At 46.3% G+C, this 24,732-nt stretch overlaps 1 protein-coding gene across 4 annotated transcripts in view; it reads left to right on the plus strand.

Annotated features, from left to right (window-relative positions):
- Positions 1-24,732, plus strand: part of BDP1 (B double prime 1, subunit of RNA polymerase III transcription initiation factor IIIB) — a 259,767-nt gene that overhangs the window by 187,863 nt on the left and 47,172 nt on the right. For all 4 annotated transcript variants that reach the window (XM_029574553.1, XM_029574582.1, XM_029574572.1 and 1 more), the window contains 6 exons: positions 6,829-6,909; positions 13,457-13,694; positions 14,578-14,693; positions 15,288-15,411; positions 15,566-15,758; positions 18,824-18,890. In XM_029574553.1, the coding sequence (XP_029430413.1) occupies positions 6,829-6,909; positions 13,457-13,694; positions 14,578-14,693; positions 15,288-15,411; positions 15,566-15,758; positions 18,824-18,890 (819 nt within the window). The remainder of the gene's footprint in view (positions 1-6,828; positions 6,910-13,456; positions 13,695-14,577; positions 14,694-15,287; positions 15,412-15,565; positions 15,759-18,823; positions 18,891-24,732) is intronic.

The raw sequence follows: 24,732 nt of genomic DNA on the forward strand, positions 1-24,732 counted from the left end.
GTTAGTTATCATTGAGAAATGTGTTTGCTGATGCAACCTCCAAGGCTAACCTCACCAAATTTCCCCTTAACGGCTCGTTTTTGTTTGGTTGCAAGTTGGAGAAACTGGCCAGTAAGTTCCGGTTCCTTATTACCTCTTCAGTGGGTCTCAGTCCTTTTGTCCCTGACATCTCAGAAGAGGTGCAGGCTCGGATGGTAGAACCTTCCGAGCCTCCCAATGAAGGTTTGCCGACCCACTCCCGGCAAAAGGAGATGGGGGACACCTCTCTTTCAGAGGTGGGCCAAAATCACATCGGATCAGTGGGTCCTGGAGGTGATGCAAGAGAAATACATGCTGGGGTTTCGCAGTATCCCTTAGGACATGTTCATGATGTCTCCCTGCCACTCACTACAAAAAAAAAAACAAAAACCAGGCAGTGGAAACTGCATTGGCAAGACTCCTCAGTATGAGGGCTGTGGTCCCAGTGTCCATGTCTCAAGAAAATACAGGTCAGTTTTCTATTATTTCATTGTGCCAAAGAAGGAGGGCTCTTTTTGTCCCATCCTGGACCTCAAAGGTGTCAGTCGTCAGCTGCAAGTGAAGCGTTTTCGCATGAAGACATTATGCTCGGTGATAAGGGCCATGCAATCGGAGAATTTCTTATCTCTCTGGATCTGTCAGAGGCATATCTCCTCATTCCCATCTGACTAGAATATCATCGTTTCCTGTGGGATTCCATTTTCAGTCTCGAGTGCTGCCCTTGGTCTGCCCACCGCTCCCAGGACCTGTTCCAAGGTAATGGTGGTAGTTGTAGCAAAGTTGAGAAAGGATGGACTCCTAATACACCCGTATTTAGATGACAGGTTGATTTGCGCCAAGTTGCTGGAAGAGAGCTGCCTGGTGAATTCGCAAGGTGATTTCCCTGTTGCAAGTGACCCGGGTGGAGGACCTAGCCAAGAGCAGTCTTCAGCCTACTCAGTCACTGGAATACCTGGGGTTCAGTTTGACATAAAGCAGACCAAGGTGTTCCTACCGGAAGCTCGAATTCAGAAATTGCTAGCATGTTTACAATTCGGCGACAGGCTGCTGGGTTGCTCGGGACACATAATGTGGGACAATGCAATGACTGTGGCTTAAATCAGTCGGCAGGGTGGTACAAAAGCTAGCAAGTGTCGCAGGAAATAGATCATCTTATGAAATGCATCTCCAGATGATCTCAGCCTCGCACATCACAGGCTAAGACAACAAAAGAGCAGACTTTCTCAGCAGGGAAAGTCTGGACCAAGGACAGTGGGTGTTGTCAGACGAAGAGTTTCAACTGATTCGGGATCACCAGGGTCTCCCGTTCCTGGACCTATTAATGACTTTGTGTACTGCGTAAGTTTTGCGATTCTTCAGCCACAGAAGAGATCTGATGTCATTGGGGATCGATGCAGGAGTGGCCGGAAGACAAGTTGTGTAGACCTTTCCTCCATGGCCCATGTTGGGCACATTGATTCAAAGGTTCGAATGCAACAGAGGAATGGTGCTCTTGGTTGCTCCAGATTGGCCCAGGAGACCGTGGCATGCAGCTCTGTGGAGGCTCTCTTTTTACTGAAAGTGGTCTCTGAATTTCAATTGAACCATGCCGTCTCCCTGCCATCTCTGGTCAGGGAGAGAGATGTAGAAGAGTCTCATCTGTTGCGACTCTTGGATGTCAAGTGGCATATTGTCAGGTATCTGGAGGTCACTGGGTCTTTGTGTAGGTCGGATCACCTGTTTGTCATCCATGGTGGTACTAAACAGGGAGAGCCAGTCTTGTGGGCTACAATAGGTCACTGGATTTAAGAGGAAGTCACAGGTGCATATGTGGTTGCTGGGAAACCATTACCTAGTCTGGTTCGGGCCCATTCCACTCAAGCTCAGGCAGTGTCATGGGCAGAAGTTAAATCATTGTCTCCCGTCGACATTTGCTGAGCTGCAACGTGGTCCTCTTTACACACCTTTCCAGGTATTATCTTCTGGATGTGCAAGCCTGGGAGGACGCAGCCTTTGCACGTGTGGTTTTGACTGGACCGTGGGCAGCCTCCCGCCCTATTCGGGAATAGCTTGGACACATCCCACTTGTTCTGGATTCATCTGTCTGGACGCTAAGAAATGAGAAATTACTACTTACTTGATAATTTCCTTTTCCTTAGGACAGTCAGATGAATTCAGCTTCCCTCCCTTGACTGCTCTATGATTGCATAATGATTCTCCTATGTTCCTACGTGTTACAGGGTTTACTGGTAAGAGTTACTCCAGTCCCTAGACTTGTGTTATTATATTCTTGTCTGAGCTCAATGTTGCCTGTTGGCTGAGTATTGCAGTGGCAATCTGTTTTTCAAGTTTTTTACTAGTCTGTCCACAGTTGCTTTTGAAGAGAATACTGGCAGGCTGGTGTATCTGCAGGGGTGGATATACTGTGATATTAGTTTACTCTATCTCCATTTGCTGGTAGGAATGCATAACCTACTTGTTCTGGATTCATCTGACTGTCTTAAAGAAAAGGAAATTATCAGGTAAGTAGTAATTTCTCATTATGTATGTATTCAGACCCTTTGCTATGACACTCAAAAGTTGATCTCAGGTCATCCTGTTTCCATTGATCATCCTTGAGATGTTTCTCCTATTTGATTGGAGTCCACCAGTGGTAAATTCAATTGATGGGACTTGATTTGGAAAGGCTCACACCTGTCTATATAAGATCCCATAGTTGACAATGCATGTCAGAGCAAAATCAAAGTCAGTTTTGATTCCTGAACTCTCTCCTATTCTTTAAGCATTCTGGGGCACAGGCAGTGTTCAGAGCCTCCGGGAGGGAGTTCCAGACATCTCTCAAAAGTGACGTCTGCTGGCTGACTCGAGTGCACTAGTACCAGGTGCCAAAGGGAGCCAGAATCCATATTTCTCAGCCAGAAGACTTTTTACTGCAATAACCGTGCTAGATTTTGGGGCTGTGAATAAAGGCTCAGGGCCTAGCAATCCCAATTGGGGCAGGTTCCAGTTGAACTTGAACCCAAAGAGAAGGCAGGAGCTGATGCTCAAACCAAAGGTCTCTATAATTTTTTGTTAGTGCCACTGCAAGTTAAACCCACTGTTTAAAATAGATGATAATAAAAATACTTGCATGTAACTCATGGTAGTACTGCTGCTCTAAACATGTAAAGGTTGTCCACCAAACAACGAACAATAGTAATTCATAGAAACATAATACTTATGGCTTCAAATGTATCAAGAGCTTTTAGTCAATTTTGAGAAAGCATAAAATTAATTTCTTTATTTATATTCATTAAGAGCTTCACCCTTAAACGCTTCACTTGCATATCTACCGCTCGGGGGTCACTTTTAATCATTGGTCCGCAATAATCATTTTTTAGAGAGATGCATTTTTTGGGGTTTTTTTTTTAAAAGCAGTAAATGGTACTTCCCTTATCTTTGAGGTATTTGGTATCCGAGTCCAGAGTCCGACGTGAATTCACGTTTTATGCCCTGCTGCCTCAGGGACTCTTCTACTTGATCGAGCTACCTCTGTCACAAGACAACTCTGAATATTTAAAAGTCTTTATATCAACAGGGAGGATCCATTAAATCACTTCTGTAAATGAGACTCTGTTAGTATGATACATAATCAAACTTAGTCAACATTAAAAGGCACATTGGGAACAGCGATTTAAAACCCTCAGACAAGCTGCTTACCCGATACTGCAACCATTTCCTTCTTCAGCGTTTAAGTGCAGTCAGGTCAAGATCGAGTCTGATTTATATGACTCACGCGATAGGAGATATGCTAGATTGACAGACAATTGTTTATGTAAAGGACCTCACATGAACTGAATATCTCCTTGTTTAACCCCTTAGTTGTCACAGATTGCAATTGTTATATCCATCTCTGCTCTTGTTGTGTGAGACGTTTCACTCTATCTCCACCTCTCCAATGTGGTGCCACAATCTCTAATACCGTCCATTTTATTTCCTCAAATATATGTTTGAACTCTTGAAAATGAGTTACAAGCGGTGCCTCCACTTTGCTGGTTTTGAGACTGTTTTTCTGTTTAGTCACTCTAGTACAGATCTGACGTTACGTCATTCCAACATATACTAGCTGACATAGACAAAATATTGCATATACCACATAGGATGTTTGACAATTGAATTCACTGGCCGACTGCACCTAAACGCTGAAGAAGGAAATGGTTGCAGTATCGGGTAAGCAGCTTGTCTGAGGGTTTTAAATCATTGTTCCCAATGTGCCTTTTAATGTTGACTAAGTTTGATTATGTATCAAACTAACAGAGTCTCATTTACAGAAGTGATTTAATGGATCCTCCCCGTTGGTATAAAGACTTTTAAATATCCAGAGTTGTCTTGTGACAGCGGTAGCTCGATCAAGTCGAAGAGTCCCTGAGGCAGCAGGGCGTGAAACGTGAATTCTCGTCGGACTCCGGACTCGGATACCAAATATTTCAAAGGCAGGGGAAGTACCATTTACTGCTTTTAAAAGAAAAAACAAAAAATACATCTCTCTAAAAAATGATTATTCGGACCAATGATTAAAAGTGACCCCGAGAGGTAGATATGCAAGTGAAACTGTGATCTTGCAAGCCGCGGGGTGGTATGATGGTCCATAGCGTTTAAGGGTGAAGCTCTTAATGAATATAAATAAAGAAATTAATTTTATGCTTTCTCAAAAATTGACTAAAAGCTCTTGATACATTTGAAGCCATAGGTATTACGATACAACGTGTTTCTACGAAGTACTGTTGCACTTCCAGCAGCTGCCAATTCAGGCTGTTTCAAGGCTGTAAAGGATGACAGAATCCCATTTAGAATTGAATTGCACAGGTCAGAGAGGGTTACAGATATCTCTTGTTTGTATTTTAATGGTAGTAGATATTGGCAGAAGCCTGCAAAGCCACTAGTAGACCAGGATGAGAAATGTTTGAAAAGATAATTTAGACTAAAAGCCTTCTAATTTAATTACAATAGTAATGTAGCAGAAAACATTAGAGTTAATGATAGCACAGATATTACTCTGTTTTGTGTTTGCTACAGGCCAGGTGATGACCCTCAGAACTTCTTTTAATGTGTAATTGTATCTCTAAGTAATACTTTTAATTAAGCACTTAAAATGATTGTGGTTATTTGCTGCATAATGAGTTTCTCTGTGCAGCAGCACACTTCACACAAGCTGAGGGCTTTTTTCGGCACCCAAGGCATGTGCTGATATTGCTTTCCTTGTCTTATGTTGTTGCCAAATCCTTGTAGCACTGCTAACAATCAGGCCGATACAGTAAAGTGGGGCCGCGGTCACCCCGCTCCTAACCCGCTTTCTACTCACTTTCCGGCCGCGTTAGCCCTTCCTGCGATACACTATCCCCTTTAACCCATCCTTACCGCCTCTTTAAATCCCCGGGTAACCCCTTCCGCACGCGGCATGTATATTAAATGTAAACAATCGAATTAGCTATTCTCTCCCATACAGTAACGCGCGACCCGACTATCGCTATTTTACCCTGCCGTTTTGCCGCGCGTTTAACCTGCTAACTTACCGCCTACCCTTACCCCTGCGTTAGAGGCAGGGGTAATGGTAGACAGCAAACTTTTCCCCAAAAGGAAACCTCTAAAAATCTAAAATCCCCCTCCTCCTGAAGCGACTTTTTGTTGTTTTCTTACTTTTTGTTGCTTTCAGCTCCTCCTTCCCTTCTCTGCCGTCCTCCGGAGGGGCAGCCGGCGGCGAAAGCGCCTTGCAGTGTTCCCTCGCGACCATGTGCAGCGTTTTTTGGGAGGAACCGGAGTCCTAGCGCCTCCAGTGCCCTGGAGGAAAAATCCTCTCCCCCCGGAGAACCCAGCTGGGGTTGAGAGGCGTGAATACTGAGTGAATCCCCTTCCCCAGAGCAGTGCCCCTGACAGGGGCTGCAAGGTAGCGAAGCGTACTTTCATTGGCCTGAGCGCCCGTCAATTTGGGCGCTCCAGCCAATGAAAGCACATAGACGGGCGCGCGTGACGCATGCCGTGACACTCAGGCCAATGAAATGACGCATGCCGTGGCACTCAGGCCAATGAAAGTACACTTTGCTTCCCTCATGACCTTGCAGCCCCTGTCGGGGGCACTGCCCTGGGGAAGGGGATTTACTCAGTACTCGTGCCTCTGAACCCCAGCTGGGTTCTCCGGGGGGGGGGAGATTTTTCCTCCAGGAGAACCGGGACCTGCGCAGGGGGGACCGCTGCGAGCCATTTTCGCTGCTGGCTGCCCCCTCCAGAGGGCGGCAGAGAAGGGAAAGGGCTGAAAAGCAACAAAAGGTAAGTTGGCACATGTCGAGCCACTTCGGGAGGAGGGGATTTTCAGTTTTTAGGTTTTCATGGGTTAAAGTTGGGATCCACTTCCTGGTGCCTGTCATTTGAAATGACATTTGAAATGACAGGTACCAGCGCACCCAGGATACTGTATAGGCGTTGTATTAAGCGCCTATACAGTAAAATGGGTTGTGCGGGCCTAACGCTTTGCAGACGCAGCTTGCATTTGCAAGCAATTTAAATAGAGTATCGAGCGGTATGTGATCAGAACAGTGTGTGGGGCAAACGAGGGTGTGCCCGGCACTGCCGCACTCTTTCTAACGCGGCCTTACTGTATCGACCCGAATGGGAGCAGCAAATTCTGATTAGTAGCAAGGGCAAGAAGGAATATCTGGGAGCTTCCTGAAAGTTTGAGCTGAAAATGTGCATAATATGAATGTGTTAATATTAAGAAGTTCTGTGAAAAATAATTAAGATGAATTTCCAAAGACAGGATTGTCTTGCAATTGATCTGATACCTGAACTGTCTTGCAGAAAATGATGGAAGTACCGAAGCTGCTATGACGTTGCTTGCAATGGGGGATCCTATGTTTCAATCCAGAATGAACATTCAAGGTCTGGTCTATATGATATAAATCTAATCTAAAATTTTAGACCCCCACTAAGGAGGCTTATAGTTGGTCAAGCCCACCTTTAGTAGTTCGGTACCTATAGTTTGAGATTTTATTTATTTGTAGGAATTCCAATCTTTTTTGTGAAGCAGAATATTGATATTGCAGTCTGCACATTGTTGGGTAGCTTATGCCAGATGCCCTTTGCATAAAGAACTCTTTTCAAGCTGGCTTGATCTGTCCACTGTGTGTTCCAGTTTACTTTCTGTTTTGTTAATATTCAGTAAATCACTTAGAGCATCATTATTATCATCATGGAAAACTAGATCAGGTGGTCTCTGGGTTGCCTGTATTGTGGATGGTATATATTTAGTTTCCTAGCGTGTAGCAGATGGACTCAGAACCAATGGGTATAGTGTACTCATGCTAGCAGTTGGAGACGGATCAGAATTCAATCTGACGTCAGCCCCTAGAACATATACCCCTGCAGGAAGTGCAGATCCTCAGTATTTTCCGTCTCCATAGCAGTTAGGAGCTATCTGCACGCTCTCAGAGCGTTGGAACCAAATTTAAAGAAGAAAATTCTACTGAAGACTAGCCCCGCTCTCCTGCGGTAATACCCTCGGGTCCCTCCCCCAGTCGAGATTCCCGAGGTGATTTCCGTGGTCCCTCGGAGGTGAACCTCGGTCCGGCGGCCGAATCGCGGCGGGACCTAGCCCCCGAAGGATCGGGCGCGGCATAGAGGCAGCCTCGGTCCGGCAGCCGAATCGCGGCAAGGACTTACAGCCCCCGAGCGAGAGGAGTTTGGGCGCGGCTGAGAGGCAGCGGGTGCACCCTCAAAAGCGGTGGTGAATGTAGTTGCCCTCTCCCCCCGCAGCCGGAGACCGCCCGGGTCGAGACCGGGAAGCGCCGAAGATAAGGTAAGGTAGAAATCTTTACTTGTGCCGGTCTCCAAGAATTGAGGATGAGCGCAGGCCATCAGCCGAAGCCAGCGCCACCGGGTTGATCCGCCCTAGCTAGCAGGGCCAGACCCCGGCATTTCCAAGGGCCTACCCACGTGGAGACCCTCCGAGGTAGTCGCCATCTTGCCCACATGGTCGCCGTCGCCATCTTGGCCTTAATCTCGCCGTTCACATCGCCGCCCGGCCGAGCGCACAAAACTTACCTGTGCGCACAAACCTACTTCTGCACGTAAGTTATACGCACAAGAACACTTGGACGCATAAGCGGCGCGCGCAAGTCCCGGTCGCACAGACAACGCGCACTCGACTTCCCACGCGCACATCCCGGGTTAAGCGCTCAGATACGCGCACAAACCCCGGTTAAGCGCACAGATATGCTCACAACCTCCACGCACGCGGCCAGGCGCTCCGGAGCGAAACATGTACGCTCAGGCAATCTCGACACCTCCGATAACTGAAGTAAAATCCCTGGGCCTCTGCTCAGCATGCCACCTCAGGGCCGCCCAGAGCCAGGAAGCCGATGCCTTATGCACCCAATACGAGGAGGCCCTGGGAGATCCACCACAGGCTCAGCCTCCTCCAGGGCCGGGGACTAGCTATTGGCCAGCTTGTACCCCCTGGATCCAGCAACCAAAGACATGCTTGCTTGCCCAAGAGTGGATGCCATGGTCTGCACAGTCTCCAAGCGCACCACCATTCCGGTAGAGGGAGGAGCAGCATTCAAGGACACGCATGACCGGTGGCTGGAAGCCATGCTTAAACAGTCATTTGACGTGGCCGCCATGTCTCTTCAGATTGCGGCCTGCTGCACCGTGGTGACACGTGCCTGCTTATCCCAGGCCAGGAACAGCACCCCGGGAGATATCCTGGACCCAGCGCTATCCTTTCTAACGGACACAGCCTCAGACCTCGTACGCACAGCGGCAAGAGGAGTATCATCGGCGGTGGCGGCCAGGAGACAGCTCTGGCTCAGAAGCTGGTCGGCCGACCCATCTTCCAAAACACGCCTCACAAGGATGCCCTTCAAAGGAACACTTCTGTTCGGCAGCGATTTAGAAAAGATGGCGGGCAAATGGGGCGAATCCCCAGTACCGCGCCTTCCGGAAGACAAGTCAAGGAGAGCCCAGCGACAGCCATCCAGGGCCTCCAGGGGCAGAAGCTCGCAGCGCTTCAACCCATACAGGAGCAGCTACCAGGCGCCCCGCCCTTCGGGCAGGAATCAGTCCTTTTAGAATAAGCACAACAAGAGGGGAAACAGCTCGGGCACAGGGCCCGGCCTCGCTCCGCAATGAGAATCAATCGACCCATCCAAGGGAAGCAATAGGGGGCAGACTGGCCCTATTCTACCAAAGATGGGTCGAGATAACTTCGGACAAGTGGGTCCTAGCCATCATCCGGGAAGGGTACTACCTGGACTTCATACGCACCCCCCCGGACAAGTTTGTGGAGTCCCCCTGCCACGACCCCACCAAAAAGGCGGCAGTGGAAGTTACACTGGCCAGGCTACTGTCCCTCAAGGCCATAACTCCGGTACCTCCTCAGGAGATAAACTCTGGTCATTATTCCATATATTTTCTCATTCCCAAGAAAGAGGGACCTTCAGGTATCGTAAACCGATACCTGAAGGTCCCCCGCTTCCGCATGGAAACCCTGAGATCCGTAATAAAGGCAATACAGCTGGGAGAGTTCCTCACCTCCCTGGATCTGTCAGAGGCGTACCTGCACATCCCAATTCATCGGGAACACCAGCGTTACCTACGCTTCAAGATCCTGGGCCATCACTACCAGTTCCGGGCCCTACCCTTCGGGCTAGCCACAGCACCACGGACGTTCACCAAGGTGATAGTGATAGTGGCGGCAGTACTGCGGAAGGAAGGAGTCCTCGTACATCCTTACTTGGACGACTGGCTGATCAGGGCAAAGTCACCAGAGGAAAGCATTCAATCAACCAACAGAGTCAAGTCTCTACTGGAGAGCCTCGGATGGGTGGTCAACACGAACAAGAGTTCCCTGCAGCCCTCACAATCGTTGGAGTACCTGGGGGTCCACTTCGACACCAAGGAAGACAAAGTCAGCCTGACTCCCACAAGGAGATCAAAACTGTGGAACCGGTTGCAATCCTTGTTGAGCGACCCTCTCCCCACGGCATGGGATTACCTGCAGGCCCTAGGGCTGATGGCACCCACACTGGAAGTGGTCCCCTGGGCGAGGGCCCACATGAGGCCTCTGCAACACTCACTGCTGTCCCGTTGGAACCCACGGTCGCACAACTACACCGTACGCTTAGCCCTTCCGAGCACAGTTCGGACCAAACTACACTGGTGGCTGCAGCCCAGCCACATGAACACATGAACAGAGGCTTAAGACTATCATCCCCAACCAGGACTCTGCTAACTACAGATGCCAGTCTACGGGGATGGGGAGCACACTGCGAGGAATTAACCGCCCAAGGGCAGTGGAACACAGAAGAGGCAGGATGCTGCATAGTTTGCTTTGAAAGTGTGTGTGTGTGAGTGTGTGTGTGTGTGTGTTTCAGTACGCACAGATATTTTCAATGCAAGAAAACACATTCTTTACCTATTTTATAAACATGTATATTTTAGATGGGTAAAAAAATGTAACATACACACGTAATAACCCTGCTTTATACGTGGAGGCAGGTATTTCATAAAGGGGCGGATTTTAAGAGCCCTGCTCGCGTAAATCCGCCCGGATTTACGCGAGCAGGGCCCTGCGCGCCGGTGCGCCTATTTTACATAGGCCTACCGGCGCGCGCAGAGCCCCGGGACTCGCGTAAGTCCCGGGGTTCTCCGAGGGGGGCGTGTCGGGGGTATGTCGGGGGGTGGTCCCGGTCGTCGCGGCGTTTTTGGGGCGTGTCGGCAGTGTTTTGGGGGCGGGTACGGGGGCGTGGCTACGGCCCGGGGCGGTCCGGGGGCGTGGCCGCGCCCTCCGTACCCGCCCCCAGGTCGCGGCCCGGCGCGCAAGAGGCCCGCTGGCGCGCGGGGATTTACGCCTCCCTCTGGGAGGCGTAAATCCCCCGACAAAGGTAAGGTGGGGGCTTAGACAGGGCCGGGTGGGTGGGTTAGGTAGGGGAAGGGAGGGGAAGGTGAGGGGAGGGCAAAAGGAAGTTCCCTCCGAGGCCGCTCCGATTTCGGAGCGGCCTCGGAGGGAACGGGGGGTAGGCTGCGTGGCTCGGCGCGCGCCGGCTATACAAAATCGATAGCCTTGCGCGCGCCGATCCAGGTTTTTAGCAGATACGCGCGGCTCCGCGCGTATCTACTAAAATCCAGCGTACTTTTGTTTGCGCCTGGAGCGCAAACAAAAGTAGGCCTATTCGCGGTGTATGAAAATCCGCCCCAAAGTGCGCACATATACCATTTTGAAAATACCAGCGCGTGGACTTGAAATCACCGGTTCACCAATACTTCCACCAGTTCACCTAGACCAGAGCTTTCCAAACTTTTCATGTTGGTGACACACTTTTTAGACAAACATAATTTCGGGACACAGTAATTCAGTCTACTAGTAAACCAGAGGTTAAAGGTTAAACGAACGAAACATATTTCGACAATTTATGTATGTTTCCTTAAATATATACATAAATAAAATGTTTCACGACACAACCTATCTCATGAAAACCTTAAATTTATATTAAAAATATATATTCCAAGATTCATGTTATTGTTATAATTTATGAGAAACAATAATAAAACAAATTGTCTGTCCCCCACACACTCATCTCTCTCCTCCCCCCAGCACATGTCTGGCCCCCACACACTCATATCTCTCCCCCTCAAGCACATGTCTGTCCCCCCAGCACATTTGCCCCCCACTCACTCATCTCTCTCCCCCCAGCACATGTCTGGCCCCCACACTCATGTACCTCGTCTTTTTGATTGTTGCCAGTTAAGTGCTTCACTCCCTTCCATGATCACCAGACACTGCTGCTTGCAGTCAGTACTCCTCATGGCCAGGCCTCATCGGCAGCAGCAGCCAATGCAAGGATGGCTGGGCTTGTTCCACCCACCAAGCCCCCCCAAAAAACGCGATTGACAGCAAAAATCACCCAATAATAAGCAACCCATAAACTGAAAAAAAAAAGTGAATCTCTAGAAAAAAAAAAGCCCAAACTCGCGTCAGAGTTGACCGGGCTTGCGCGACACACCTGCACACTGCAGGCGACACACTAACGTGTCCCGACACACAGTTTGGAAAGCTCTGACCTAGACCCTCTAGCACTTCACCAGCTCACCCAGACTTCCCACCCAAAAACTGCAGACGTCCAATTTAACTTGCACACGTCAATTAGCAGGTGTAAAAATGTACAAATAAGTTCGATAATATATACACGTATATCTTCCAAAATAGGAACTAACGTGTACTTCGGAACTCTGCCCTGGAATGCCCGTCGTCCATCCTTTTTTCCCACCGGTACATTGTGTGCACAAAATAGAAAATACATGGGTACTCTCGATGTTTATAAAATAGCATATCTGCTGAGTACATGCAACTTACACACATATGCTATTTTTATGTGCAAAACCCCTTAAAAAATGTGTTCCTATTTGTTGATATGCAAAATGCTTATGACTTCAGTAGTTCATGCAGAGATCTATATAATATTATAAGAAGGGCGTAAGTCTTGCCAGTCTGATTTGGCAGATGTGGGTATGGGGAAGGATTAAGGATATACTGAATATCCAACATAAGCTTTCATTTCAAATTACTGTGGAAATCAATTACCATATAGATAATATTTCTGACTGTAAGAAGAAATTGATAAACATTTTACTAACCTTTCTCTTAAATACTCATCCTTAACAACTGTGAAAATAATTCTTCTAATGAAATTGCCTCAGCTGGAACTTTCATCTCTTTAGCTTTGTGTAGGATGTTACCTGATAGGCTTGCATTATCTGTGGAGTAACAACCCTTTAAAAAAAAAATTGGACTGATGCACGTGGGTTAATCTTCCCATGACTGCTTAATTGTTGGGCTAACAGTTGTTGGGAGAGGCCTATAATTTTGAATAAGCAGCGGGTCTCTACATGTTTTCTCCAATATTATAAACCTGCCTGCAGCAAAGATACCCTTGGCTATCGCTGCTTAGGTTAGGCAGTCAGTTTACTAATAAAGGCTTCAGAAAATCTGACCTTAAAATCATCCAGTTCTAGTTACGTACAAAGAGTTGGCGATTTAAGTCCCCTTCCACCTGCCGTTGAGGCTACAGTTGCATATATATATATATTTTTTATTTTTTTTAATTTTTTTTTTCGATGAGCATAGCATTAACTCTTCTAGGAGGATGCTGCTACTATGTTGTACAACACGCAGTTTATCTAACGATGCAACAAAAAGAGACTACAATTACAGATTTTGGCATACATAAAGGAATCTACAGGTTTCCAGACTTCATTACACTTTCTAAGACTATAACATTTTTCGACTGCATATTTATACATCATACATGCTATATTCTATCACAGTTAGATTTAAATTGGATTCCATTATTTTTTAAATAAGCTTTAAATAGAGAAGAGTTTCACACTTATTTTTGAAATGATCTGTAGTTTCTCTTTTATTGCAAAGGAACAACATTTGTGTTTAACGACCGTGGTGAACTAACAGATGTGACTCCTGCTCTTCTGGAACAATGCGATGTAGCACCAGATATGGCCCCTACTAGCCAGGCTTCCTCTTCTTCCACTATCGATGGTGAACTTTCTCCCTCCAAGCAGGAGGATCAGGGCCCTTCTGCAGAGAAAATTGCCACAATGGTTGTGGACACAACAGAAGAAGTGATGAGTGAAGTCAGAACACCTAGCAGGTGAACATACTTTTATGTATCCTATCAACATGTTCATAAGGTCTTATGTTTTTATTAATTTGTTCAATAACACCTATAATACAAATGTGCAGCGAACATTTATGAAGGGTTTCATCCATTAAGTAATAGAATCGTGAAGGTAAGACCACGTTAATGATTTGCAGCTCGGTGCCCACCTTGTGTTTTGGTAACAGTACTTCAAGCTGTGGTATAAGGAGACCACTGAGGCTGACAGGATTCACCAGTGCCATTGAGATGAGCAAGACCTCCATGTTAAGGACCAGTGGGAGGCGGTGTAGGCTTTCAGATCTTTGAATGTCTGAATGGAGGATCCAGGGAATGAGAATGAAAGATTTCCTTTGTCTTTTAGCCTAAGTGCAGAGCTCCACTTAAAAAAAAAAATGGAGAAAAAGCTGCTTATAGTTTAATCCCTCATGTCAACACTCATCCCAGTAAATAGTATTTAAAAAGTTAATTGTTTAAAGGATAAATACAGGAAGAGTTGCAGCCCCCCTATGTGTCCGCGTGCTCTTCCCTCTCCCCAGTGCCTGATGTGTCTGTACGCCCTGGGTTGGTCACTAGAAATCCACCCTGCCTCAGTGTGGGGAGCTGCACAGCGCACCGGGAAAGAGGAACTCAGAAGTCAGTCGCAGGCCAACTTGAACCTGCCCTTGGCTCCCTGCAGCAGTGCCAGAAATGTTTAACTGCTGAATATTTAATACCCCAAATTCAAACTAAACCAGTTGCCTCTTAATCTTGGGGGGGGGGGGGTTTGCATTTTTCAAATGTCTTGGAAATTTTGCAATTGAATACCCGTTACTGGGAAAAGCATTTTTTAAAGAGGGTTGAAAGTTCTGCAGTTATGATCTTCTTCTCTCCGCAGTGATCATTCTGTGCCCAGAGGAGAATTTATGAAACCCAGACCTAATCTGGACAGAGCTTTAGGAAAACCCAAGAGTTTGACTGAAGCTGATCAGATTGATCCGCAGGTGCAAAATGGTAAGTTTGGTGAGCAAGGGTTGTTGGGAGAAGTGTGTGTGTGTGAGGGCCAAATTATTCTTCTACTGTCATTTTGTATTCTTCCGTTTAAATACTGGCCTCTTCTGTGAATTATTGGCCTTTATTTATTTTAAGTATATCTTTGCTGTCTTCTTGGCCCTCTCCTGGTACTTAAGAATTTTTAGTCCTCATATTTCAAGGGGGGTCCTGTGTGCTCAAAATTCAAGCTGCTGAGTGGAACCAAGCAAAATCTCTCCTCCACCCCTTGGCCGAACCGAAAATGTTTAACCCAGGAGATTTGTAACCAGCGTTCAATTGAAGAGGAGTCACTGCTGCTGGCAACAAATAGCAATCAACTGCAGGATATTCAGTGATGTCACAAAGCCCCTTCATAATGCAAGAGAATTGCCTTAAATCATTGCTCTGCAGGGAGTGTGCTCTTCAGTAAACTAGTTCACACTCCAACTGCTCTAGCAGTTGTACTTTTGTTCTATTATACGCATGCAAGGCTATGCTTAGGAGAGTATTTTGATTCTTGTAGCAGTCCCCAGATCAGTTTTCATAAAACTGGAGATAACCAAATGTGTTTTGCAGATGTGGAAGGGAAGCCCCTGGGAAGCACAATACAAGACCCAGACAAAACCACTTGGAGTTCTGTACCTCTGCATGAATCTGGATCAAGCAATACATACGCTACACAGATAGTCGGAAACGATAGGTAAAAAGAAATTGCTCCTTGAAAGGGCTTTGATTTTCTGTTCTTACCTTTTGCAATATTCATTCATAGTTTAACTGTAAACAAATACTAGCACTGTGAAGCAGACAGTACATCCCAGAATTGTTCTCTTACAAATGTTACCCATCTCTTTCAGATTACCGGAACCAGTACAAGAAATGCAGGAAGCAAAAACTGAGAACAGTTCTTCATTAGGATCTCCCAGAATTCAGACTTCCCAACCTGAATCGGATTCCGCTCTTTATCGGAGTTCTGAGGAAGTACTTCCGGCAGAGGACATTGATCTGTTTGCAAACAGTTCATGCACATTTAATTTGGAGCAGGTTATGGTAAAATAAAATCACCTCTTATTTATTTATTATATCTCTTCCTCATTCTGTAGAAAGGAACTTACACATTATTTGATAGGAACTGATAGAAAAAAATATATGCATTCCCTGTTTGTTGGCAGTCTTAACACTTTCAAAAGTAACTTAGAATACAAATGAAGTTTGACTGTATGTGACTCACACTGAAAATATTCCTGAGACTTTAAATTTGTAATGCGCTCTAAGAATAATGAAATATTTTCAGTACAGATGTCATGGGCCTGCAGGATATATCATGTAGTGCTGTCCAGTGGTGACAGATTGGGGCATGTGTAGTGCCATGTTTGTGATAGGAGGGGGAATGGTTTATTTTAAAATTTCTGTCCAAGATGGGATACCTGGTTGTTTCCTTATTTTCCCACAAGCTACCCAAAGGACTCAAACCAATATCAATAGTGTCACTATTGCAGCTGTGAACTAGCTGCTAGACCCACAGTGTAAATCTATTCCAAACTGGAATAAATAAGATAATTTAGTTTATCATTAGTCAATTATTGTTGTGGATGGTAAAATACCAATTTTGAAATTGGATTTCAAAAAACATGGGTTTTTAAAGAAAGCAAAAGAAAGGAAGCAAGAAATTGTCTAATTATTTTTTAAGATTCAAGCAAGGGGTATTCTACAGATAAAGACAGTATTGACGACAAAAATTAGTTTAATAGAAATTATCCTTTCCATAGTTCAGTAAATATAAATAATGTTAATTATATGTTTGAGATACATCTTTGAAGAATCAGCAAGGAGTATGGGCCATGACTTTGGAAGCAGTCCTGTGCTAATTTCTATAAAGTGGGATTATAAAATGTGCAGTTTTGCACAGATATATTTGCAGTCTCATATATGATATCATATATATATCTATTAGTTAGAGCCGGAATGATAGCCTCCAGTGGAGTAAGTGGTGGCAAAATCAGTATTTGAATACTAGAAAGCATGGAAAAAAACAACTGCGATGTATAAACAAAAGATGCAGATTGAAACAGCAGGATTGGCCTGTCCTGCATAGCAAGTTCCTCTTCAGCTGCTGCTAGAGTGTTTTAATTAGTTCTTGGATCTTTGCTACTTCATCATGGTTTTAACAAAAAATAAAGCATCATCTGTTGAAATATGGTGCTGCACTGGTACCCTAAAACTATGAAATTTTCATTGAGCAGCATAGAAAAAAACTTAACCAGAAGAATGCAAGAAATACAAATAGATATTTTCTTTTCAGTTTATTTTCTGTTAACTCCTATAACGCTCAGGACTAATGAGCAGTGACACTAATATGGAGTGTAATGGACCAATAGCAGGAAGTGATCCAACTTCTTGTCTGAGCTCTTCCTCCTGCATTTCTGGATTCTTCCTGCCAGTCTAAGCATTTCTCCAGCCTAAGGAAACCTGAAAAGTGTATCTTAAATGAAACTTAATTGGAAAGGCTTGCACCTAAAATCTCTGTAAATTAGTTGTGGTGATCTCATTCTCATTTTGAGCAAAGCAGCAGCTTTTAATAAAAAATAAATATATTTCTGGGAGGATCGGTCTTGGCTGTTGAAGGAATTAATAGAAAGGAAATTGATGGTAAAATTCCTATTTTAAGACACTCCACAGTAATCCGTGCCTATAGGGTGAGATTAATAGCAGCTTAGCGAACTCTTCTGTCAAGGGACCTTAATTTTTTATGCTCATTTATCCATGCTGATATTTCATGAAGGTTTAAATAGATTATCATGTAGTTGCTTTACATCTTTATTCTACTGAAGTATGTGCCTTTTCTACATGCAAAGTAGACATTGATTTAGTGGAGTTTTCTATGAGAAAACTATAAGGCATCTAATGGGCTCTGTAGGAAGACTCATAAATACAACAAAACCTTTGGGAAATGGGTATAATAATAATAATTGGTAATCTGTTTTTTCATCCTAAACAGTGCAGATAGCTGTTGAGATTTTCTGAAAATCTTATTAAACTTTCCAAAACCAGAAGTGATGGCAGATAAGGCGCACGAGGCCATATAGTTTGGCCATTCCTGATGCAATAATGCAAAACTCTTGTAAAGAATACAGTGGCCTTGCAGTTTTCCTGCCTTAAAAAAATGTATATTGTAGTTGAGTGAGATTTTTGAAATATATATTTGAAATAGCAGCTGCGTGCATTGTCGGTATACTTGCACACATGTCTAAATCTAAGCATTGAAGGAAAAATTCTGATACATGACTGATCAATCTTGTATCACTTTAATGTATTTATTCTTGTGCCAGTTAGCAAAAGGCAGCTGTGTGAAGATTTGCTTCAGCCACTGACCTGACAGATGCCAGCTGAGCACAGGCAAGGTGGCTGATATGGATATGCATGGAAAAATACTTTTTTTTTTTTTTTTCCATTTTTCTTATTTTTCTATTTTGTTTCATTACACATGAAAATGAATTTGCACATGTGTATACATTTATATACATGCATAAAAATTGTATGCACATAAAAAAAAAACCCCAAAACAAAATGAATGCACACTTCGCCTGTCTGCCAAACCTTATTTTGGGCTAATTTCTTTAAAACTTTTCTCCTATTTTGTGTCTATGGGAAAAATCCTTAGTGAATTAGGTCCTTTGCAAGCGGCAGCAGTGCTGCTGGAGTTCTGCTTTCTGCTTCACCTTGAATTGCCACTGGTATATTAGCACAAGTGGGAAGAACCATGGTGTGCAGGAGGAGGGGCCCAGGCAGGAAGTTGGTCACTTCCTACGGCTGGTTTATATAGCTACCAATAAGCACTCCACCTGGACTGCTGGGAAAGTCTATCAGAAGTATCTATAAATGAGTGGCAGCAAATAACATTGAAATGAAATGTATTTTTAGTTGAAATTGTAAAATTTATTTTTGATTTTTTTTTTTTTTTTTTATTAAACTTAAGTATTTGGAAGATGTTGAAAAATTCAGGCTTTTGGGAATGAGGAAGAGTTTAGTAGTAGTCCTGAAAGTTTGTATCATTGTGTGTCCCTGGCTGTATTTAGCCTATTGTAAAATTTATTTATTTGTTTATTTTTAAATAGAGTAAGGAACAAAATTCAGAGGCAATGCAATACCAGAATGCAATAGCTAGCACGGATCAGACTGCAGGTATGTTAATGCTCTAATTTTCTTATGATTTTCGTTTGATTTTGTAATGTTATTGCATAGCTTTACCTTTGTCATAAACTCTAGTAAAAGGCAGTTTGCCATCGAAAAGCAGGAATAAATTAACCATGGTATGTAGGTGATGTCACCTGACGGCACCAAAAAGACCCATCTGTCTGTATCAGTAAACTTTACTACTGGGCATGTGTGGGGCTTTCCACATCTGCACTGTCTCAAAAGCCCTCTCTTCGCAGGGCTTATTGGCTCAAAAGAAGAAGAAGTGCCATTTGTCTGAGCCAGCAGTGCAGTCAGCAATGTCTGAGTAGAAGTCTGTGCCAAAGCATGCATCATCGACGCATCACTGTGCCATCGAGGTACTGGACCACTGTGCACTTGATACAAGAACAGGTTTAGGGGTCTAGGAGGAGATTCCTTACTGTTACCTTCCTCCATTTTGGCACATTTATCTCCATCTCATCTCCTTGGCCCTGATGCCAGACCTTCTGGAGCTTCTCTTCCATCTACCCAAGGTCTTTGTTTGGAGGCTCTGGATCTGATATACTCCATTGTGTCTCTAGTTTCTATGCGGCCATCAGTGCAGTTAACATAGGAAGTGAGTCTTTTCCTGGAATCCAGTATGTGCCTCTCAGGGTGATGACCCTATACTGGTTTCAGAAGATGATATCTCTTCCCCAACTTCATGTCAAAGGACGCGAAGATCAGGTGACTGAATTGGTGAAGATTTTCTTTACCTCATTGGTGACCAGCTACAAGGAAGACAACCTTCAACCTGTCCTATCCAGAATGTTGGATTTGTTTCTACAAGGGAGAATCCCCCTTTGCCTCCACACCTTGAGAGCTTTTATTAGAGGTCCCTATGATGAGCAATAGTCCTCACCACTCAGGCTACCATATCTCTTTGCGGAGGAATTAAGCCAGTCAAAGTATGGAACATAGGATACCATCATCTGGAGTATGGCATGTGAGTATTCCCCTCTGTGACAATTGAGAACCCTGTCCTGATTGCCATCATCTTGGTTAGGGCCATAGGCAGCCTTGAATTTCTCAATAGGCACCCATTATGCCTGTGCTTAGGATAGCAAACATTTAGGGGTAGCAGACTTGCTACGATTTGCTGCCTTCCAGCTCTGCAGAATCTCATTCAACAGAGACTAGACCCCTGCAACCTGTTACAAACCTTACAGGAAATGGGGAGGGGTGAAAGCACCAAAAATGCCTAGGGGTGGCAAAATCCCAAATCCGATCCTAATCATAAGCTAGTGTCCCTCCACTTCTCATTTCAGAGGAAGGACATATGCGAAAACCCTCAGACCCTCTGTTTGACATGCTAGAGCATTCTTGTCAGCCAAAAGACCTCTCATACTCTAAATTTCTGGCTAAGTTGAATAAGGCAATCCAAGTCAACACCAATAGGGACAAAGATCCCTGCACAGAGGTCTTCAGGATACTTCAGATTCTGGAAACACCTTCTGAGGCTGCAGTGATCCCAGTTCATTCAATCCTAAAGGAACTACAAATGAGAATGTAGGATAATCCAGCCTCCTGCCCCCTCCCCCAGTAGCCAGGAAATTACCTTAAATATAGAGTCCAACAATATCCAGGGTTTGCGGTGATTCCACTACCACATCAGTTAATGGTCATTGAAATGAGCTAAAAAGACCAGAATTTTTTCCCAGCACTCCACTGGGTAAGGAGCCTAGGCTGTTGAAGAATTTTGGGAAGAAAATTTTCCAAAGCTTGATGTTCAATGTCCACATTGCAGCCCACTGGCTATACATGGGTACAGTATTTATATGACTCTATCAATAAGCTGAACCCTCTGGTAGAGTCTCTTGACAGGAAGCAGGAAGGCTTATCAGCAGGCTGCAGATGTAGAGCAGGGCGAGCGTCATCATCTCTGGTCAGTGTATGAATTGTTTGATACCACAGCAAGATCTTCTGGGGCAACAATTGGAACATGCTAGATGGCCTGATTAAGAGCCAGCAGTCTGTGTGAGAATGTTCATGAAAAGTTGGCTGATGTCCCATGTTCTGGCTGTTGCGGTTCTGGCCGTGAGCACCGCGGCCAGACCCTTACCTCCGAGCTCCTGGACCTGTTCCCGCTTCTGGAGGGCTGGTTTGCGGCCTGTTCTATGGTGTCCCTGCGGGGGCCGCACCGCCGGGAAGCCTCCCATGGACGTCCTGCTCCTAGGCGCATGCGCCTCGAACGCTTTTCTAGGCCGTTTCCCGCCAAGGGTGACTCCGCCCAGTTCCTGACGTCAGACACCGCGGCCTTGATAAGCCGGCCGCGGACCTTCAGTCTTTGCCTTGCAACGGGTTTACCTCCTGGTTCCCTGTTGCGTTGTGCCCCGGAGTGACCTGCCTGGCTACTCGCTCCGTTCCTGCTTGCCTGCTACAGTACCTGCTTGGTTCCTGCTTGCCTGCTACAGTACCTGCTTGGTTCCTGCTTGCCAGCTATAGTTCCTGCCTGGTTCCAGTACCCGAGTCCTGCTACAGTTCCTGCCTGGTTCCAGTACCCGAGTCCTGCCTCAGTTCCCGTCTAGTTCCAGTACCCGACTCCTGCCTCAGTTCCTGTCTGGTTCCAGAGCCCGAGTCCCGTTACAGTACTTGCTACTGTCCTAGTCTGGTTCCAGTTTCCAGTCTTGATCCACTACCCGCCTAAGTCCCAGCGGCTGGGCTCCTCCCGGGGGAGTACCAACTTCCAGAGTGAAGTGCATCTCTACGTCCTGCCTGATCATCTGCCTCCCGGCCTGCCGTATACTAGAGACTTTGACCATCTTTCCCAGTCTCCTGCAGGTCGGCCCAAGGGTCCACTAAGCTGAGACCCCATAACAGATTGCAAGGCCATTGGCTCGGCGGATGTGTCCGCTCCCTCAGATCTGCCCAGGATGGCCCGGCAGATGCTACAGCACCAGAGCTGCATCGATACTCTGGCAGCCACGGTGGAACGGCTATCCTCGCGCCTGGAGTCCTTGCCTCCCACTGGCAGGGTTCCCGAGGGACACAGCTCTTCTGTAACTCAGCTACCAGCACCCTCCCGCTACGCTGGAGATTTAAGGACCTGCCGCGGCTTTCTGAATCAATGTTTTGTACGGTTCTCTCTGTTGCCTCGGCAGTTCCCCTCGGATGCGGTGAAAGTGGCGTATATCCTGTCCCTGCTTGATGGGAAAGCCTTGATATGGGCTTCTCCCCTTTGGGAAAACAATGATCCTTCGTTAACAAACTTGCAACAGTTCATCTCGAACTTCCGTCAGGCCTTTGAGCCCGCCCGAGTAGCCACGGCTGCATCCGACCTGCTGCAACTCCGTCAGGGGGCTCGCTCCTTGGCAGATTATGCTATGGAGTTTCGGACCTTAGCCCAAGAAGTAGGTTGACAGGATGGTAGCCTTAAGGCCATCATTTTGGAGGGTCTCTCCGGAAATATAAAGGATGAAATTGCTGCTCGAGATCTGCTGGAGGACCTCAACGCCTTGATAGAGATGGCTGCCCGCATCGACCGCTGCCTACAACAACGGGCCAAGGAGCAGCGCTCCTCTTGCCATAGTCCTGCTCATGAGCCAGCGAGATCTGTGCCTTCTCCTAGGACTCCTCGTTCAGATGCTCCCACCTGCAAATCCATGCAGCTGGGACGGGCCCCGCTCTCGGCAGAAGGGAGGCAATGTCGCTGTTTGTTGAAGTTGTGTTTATAGTGTGGTCAGAAGGGCCACTTCTTGGCACACTGCCAAGAGCGTGTGGAAAACGCCAAAGCCTAGGAGGTCGCGAGGAGCTCCTCCTAGGCTGTGCTACAGTTCCTCAATGTACTGTGCCTGTTACCTTGGAATACCCTGGAGGATCCTTTGAGACGATGGCATTCCTGGATTCTGGTGCCGGAGGTAATTTCATCCTGCAGGACTTAGTCTCCCAGTTGCGAATCCCTACGCATAGACGGGAGGACCCGTTACAAATTACCTCTATCCAGGGGACAGTCCTTTCAGGTCCTGTCCAGATGTCCACGGCACCCATCACAGTCCGCACCGGGGCGATCCATTCGGAGGAGATAGCCTTCCTAGTGTTGGATAAGGCTGTCCACCCTGTGGTGCTAGGGTTGCCATGGTTACAGAAGCACTCGCCTATGATTCAGTGGGATACCTTACAGATTGTCAAGTGGAGTCCTTTCTGCCTAGCTAACTGCATGAAAGTGCCTAAGACTCCCACACTTCCATTGATGCACTCGGCCTTAGGCCCTCCTGCACCGTATGAAGACTTTACAGACGTATTTTCTAAGACCAAGGCGGAAATCCTTCCGCAGCAGCGTCCGTATGACTGCGCTATAGACCTGTTACCTGGTATTATGCCTCCCCGAGGAAGGATGTATCCCTTATCAGTACCTGAAACCCGGGCCATGTCCGAGTATATCTCAGAGAATTTGGCCAAGGGGTTTATTCGCCCGTCCAAGTCGCCTGCAAGGGCAGGCTTCTTCTTTGTCAGCAAGAAGGACGGCTCGCCAAGACCGTGTATAGACTATCGAGGCTTAAATTCCATTACTAAGTGAGACTGTTACCCACTCCCGTTAATCCAGGAGCTCCTCGATAGACTCCAGGGAGCGAAGATTTTCACAAAGTTGGATTTACGAGGTGCATACAACCTAGTCAGAATCCGTCCCGGAGATGAGTGGAATACTGTTCCATATGTTCTACAGTTCCATGTAAAGCTCCGCTCTCTGTTGAGCAGTTCTTCGTTTTATGTAAACCGGAGTGATTTGTAGTCCCTACAAGAACTTCGGTATATAAAAATTAAAAATAAATAAATAAATAAATAAGACCGCTTTTAATACTAGAGACGGGCATTACGAGTATCTAGTGATGCCTTTCGGCTTATGTAATGCTTCAGCGGAGTTTCAGCACCTTATGAATGAGGTGTTACGGGACCTTCTGAACACCTGTGTAATCGTTTACCTTGACGATGTGTTAATCTACTCCCAGGACCTGCCTTCACACCGTCAGCATGTCCGTCAAGTGCTCCAGATACTCAGGGAGCATGGTCTGTATGCGAAACTGGAAAAATGTAGCTTTGAGAAGACGTCCCTGGGCTACATAGTCTCTGCAACAGGTTTTCAAATGGATCCTGAGAAAGTGGCGGCTATTAAGAACTGGCCCTGGCCGAAGGGTCTTAAAGCGTTGCAACGCTTTCTCGGCTTTTCCAATTTCTACCGTCACTTTATTCCTAATTACTCCCGTATTGTGGCCCCTCTGACTGCCCTCACCCGAAAGGGGGCCAACGCGGTGGATTGGCCTGTCCCCACCTGCCAAGCCTTCGAGGCTCTTAAGGAGGCCTTCCTGCTAGACACCTGCCTTCGTCACCTGGATCCCAGCCGGCCCTTTGTGGTGGAAGTTGATGCCTCCAATGTGGCCGTGGGGGCCGTGCTGAGCCAGTACTCTGATTCTGGACAACTGTTACCCTGTTCATATTTTTCAAGGAGATTCTCCCTGGCAGAGAGCAACTACGGTGTTGGTGACAAAGAGTTGCTAGCCGTGAAACTTGCCCTGGAGGAATGGAGACAGTGGTTGGAAGGAGCCAATCATCCGATTACGATTTACCGATCACAAGAACTTAGCCTTCTTGAAGCAAGCCCAACGCCTGAACCCAAGGCAAGCCCAGTGGTCGCTGTTCTTTGACCGGTTTGACTTTACCTTACGCTATCGACCCCGCTCTAAGAACGTTCGAGCCGACGCACTCTCGTTCTCTTCTGAGGTCGAAGAGACACCTGACACGCCTCAGTATATCTTGGATCCTGTGAAAGTAAGCCTTGCAGCCACTTTGGTGTCCTCCCAAGGAAAGGCTGTCG

This window comes from Rhinatrema bivittatum, chromosome 1, assembly GCF_901001135.1.
Source record: "Rhinatrema bivittatum chromosome 1, aRhiBiv1.1, whole genome shotgun sequence".
In the NCBI taxonomy this organism is placed as follows: Eukaryota; Metazoa; Chordata; class Amphibia; order Gymnophiona; family Rhinatrematidae; genus Rhinatrema; species Rhinatrema bivittatum.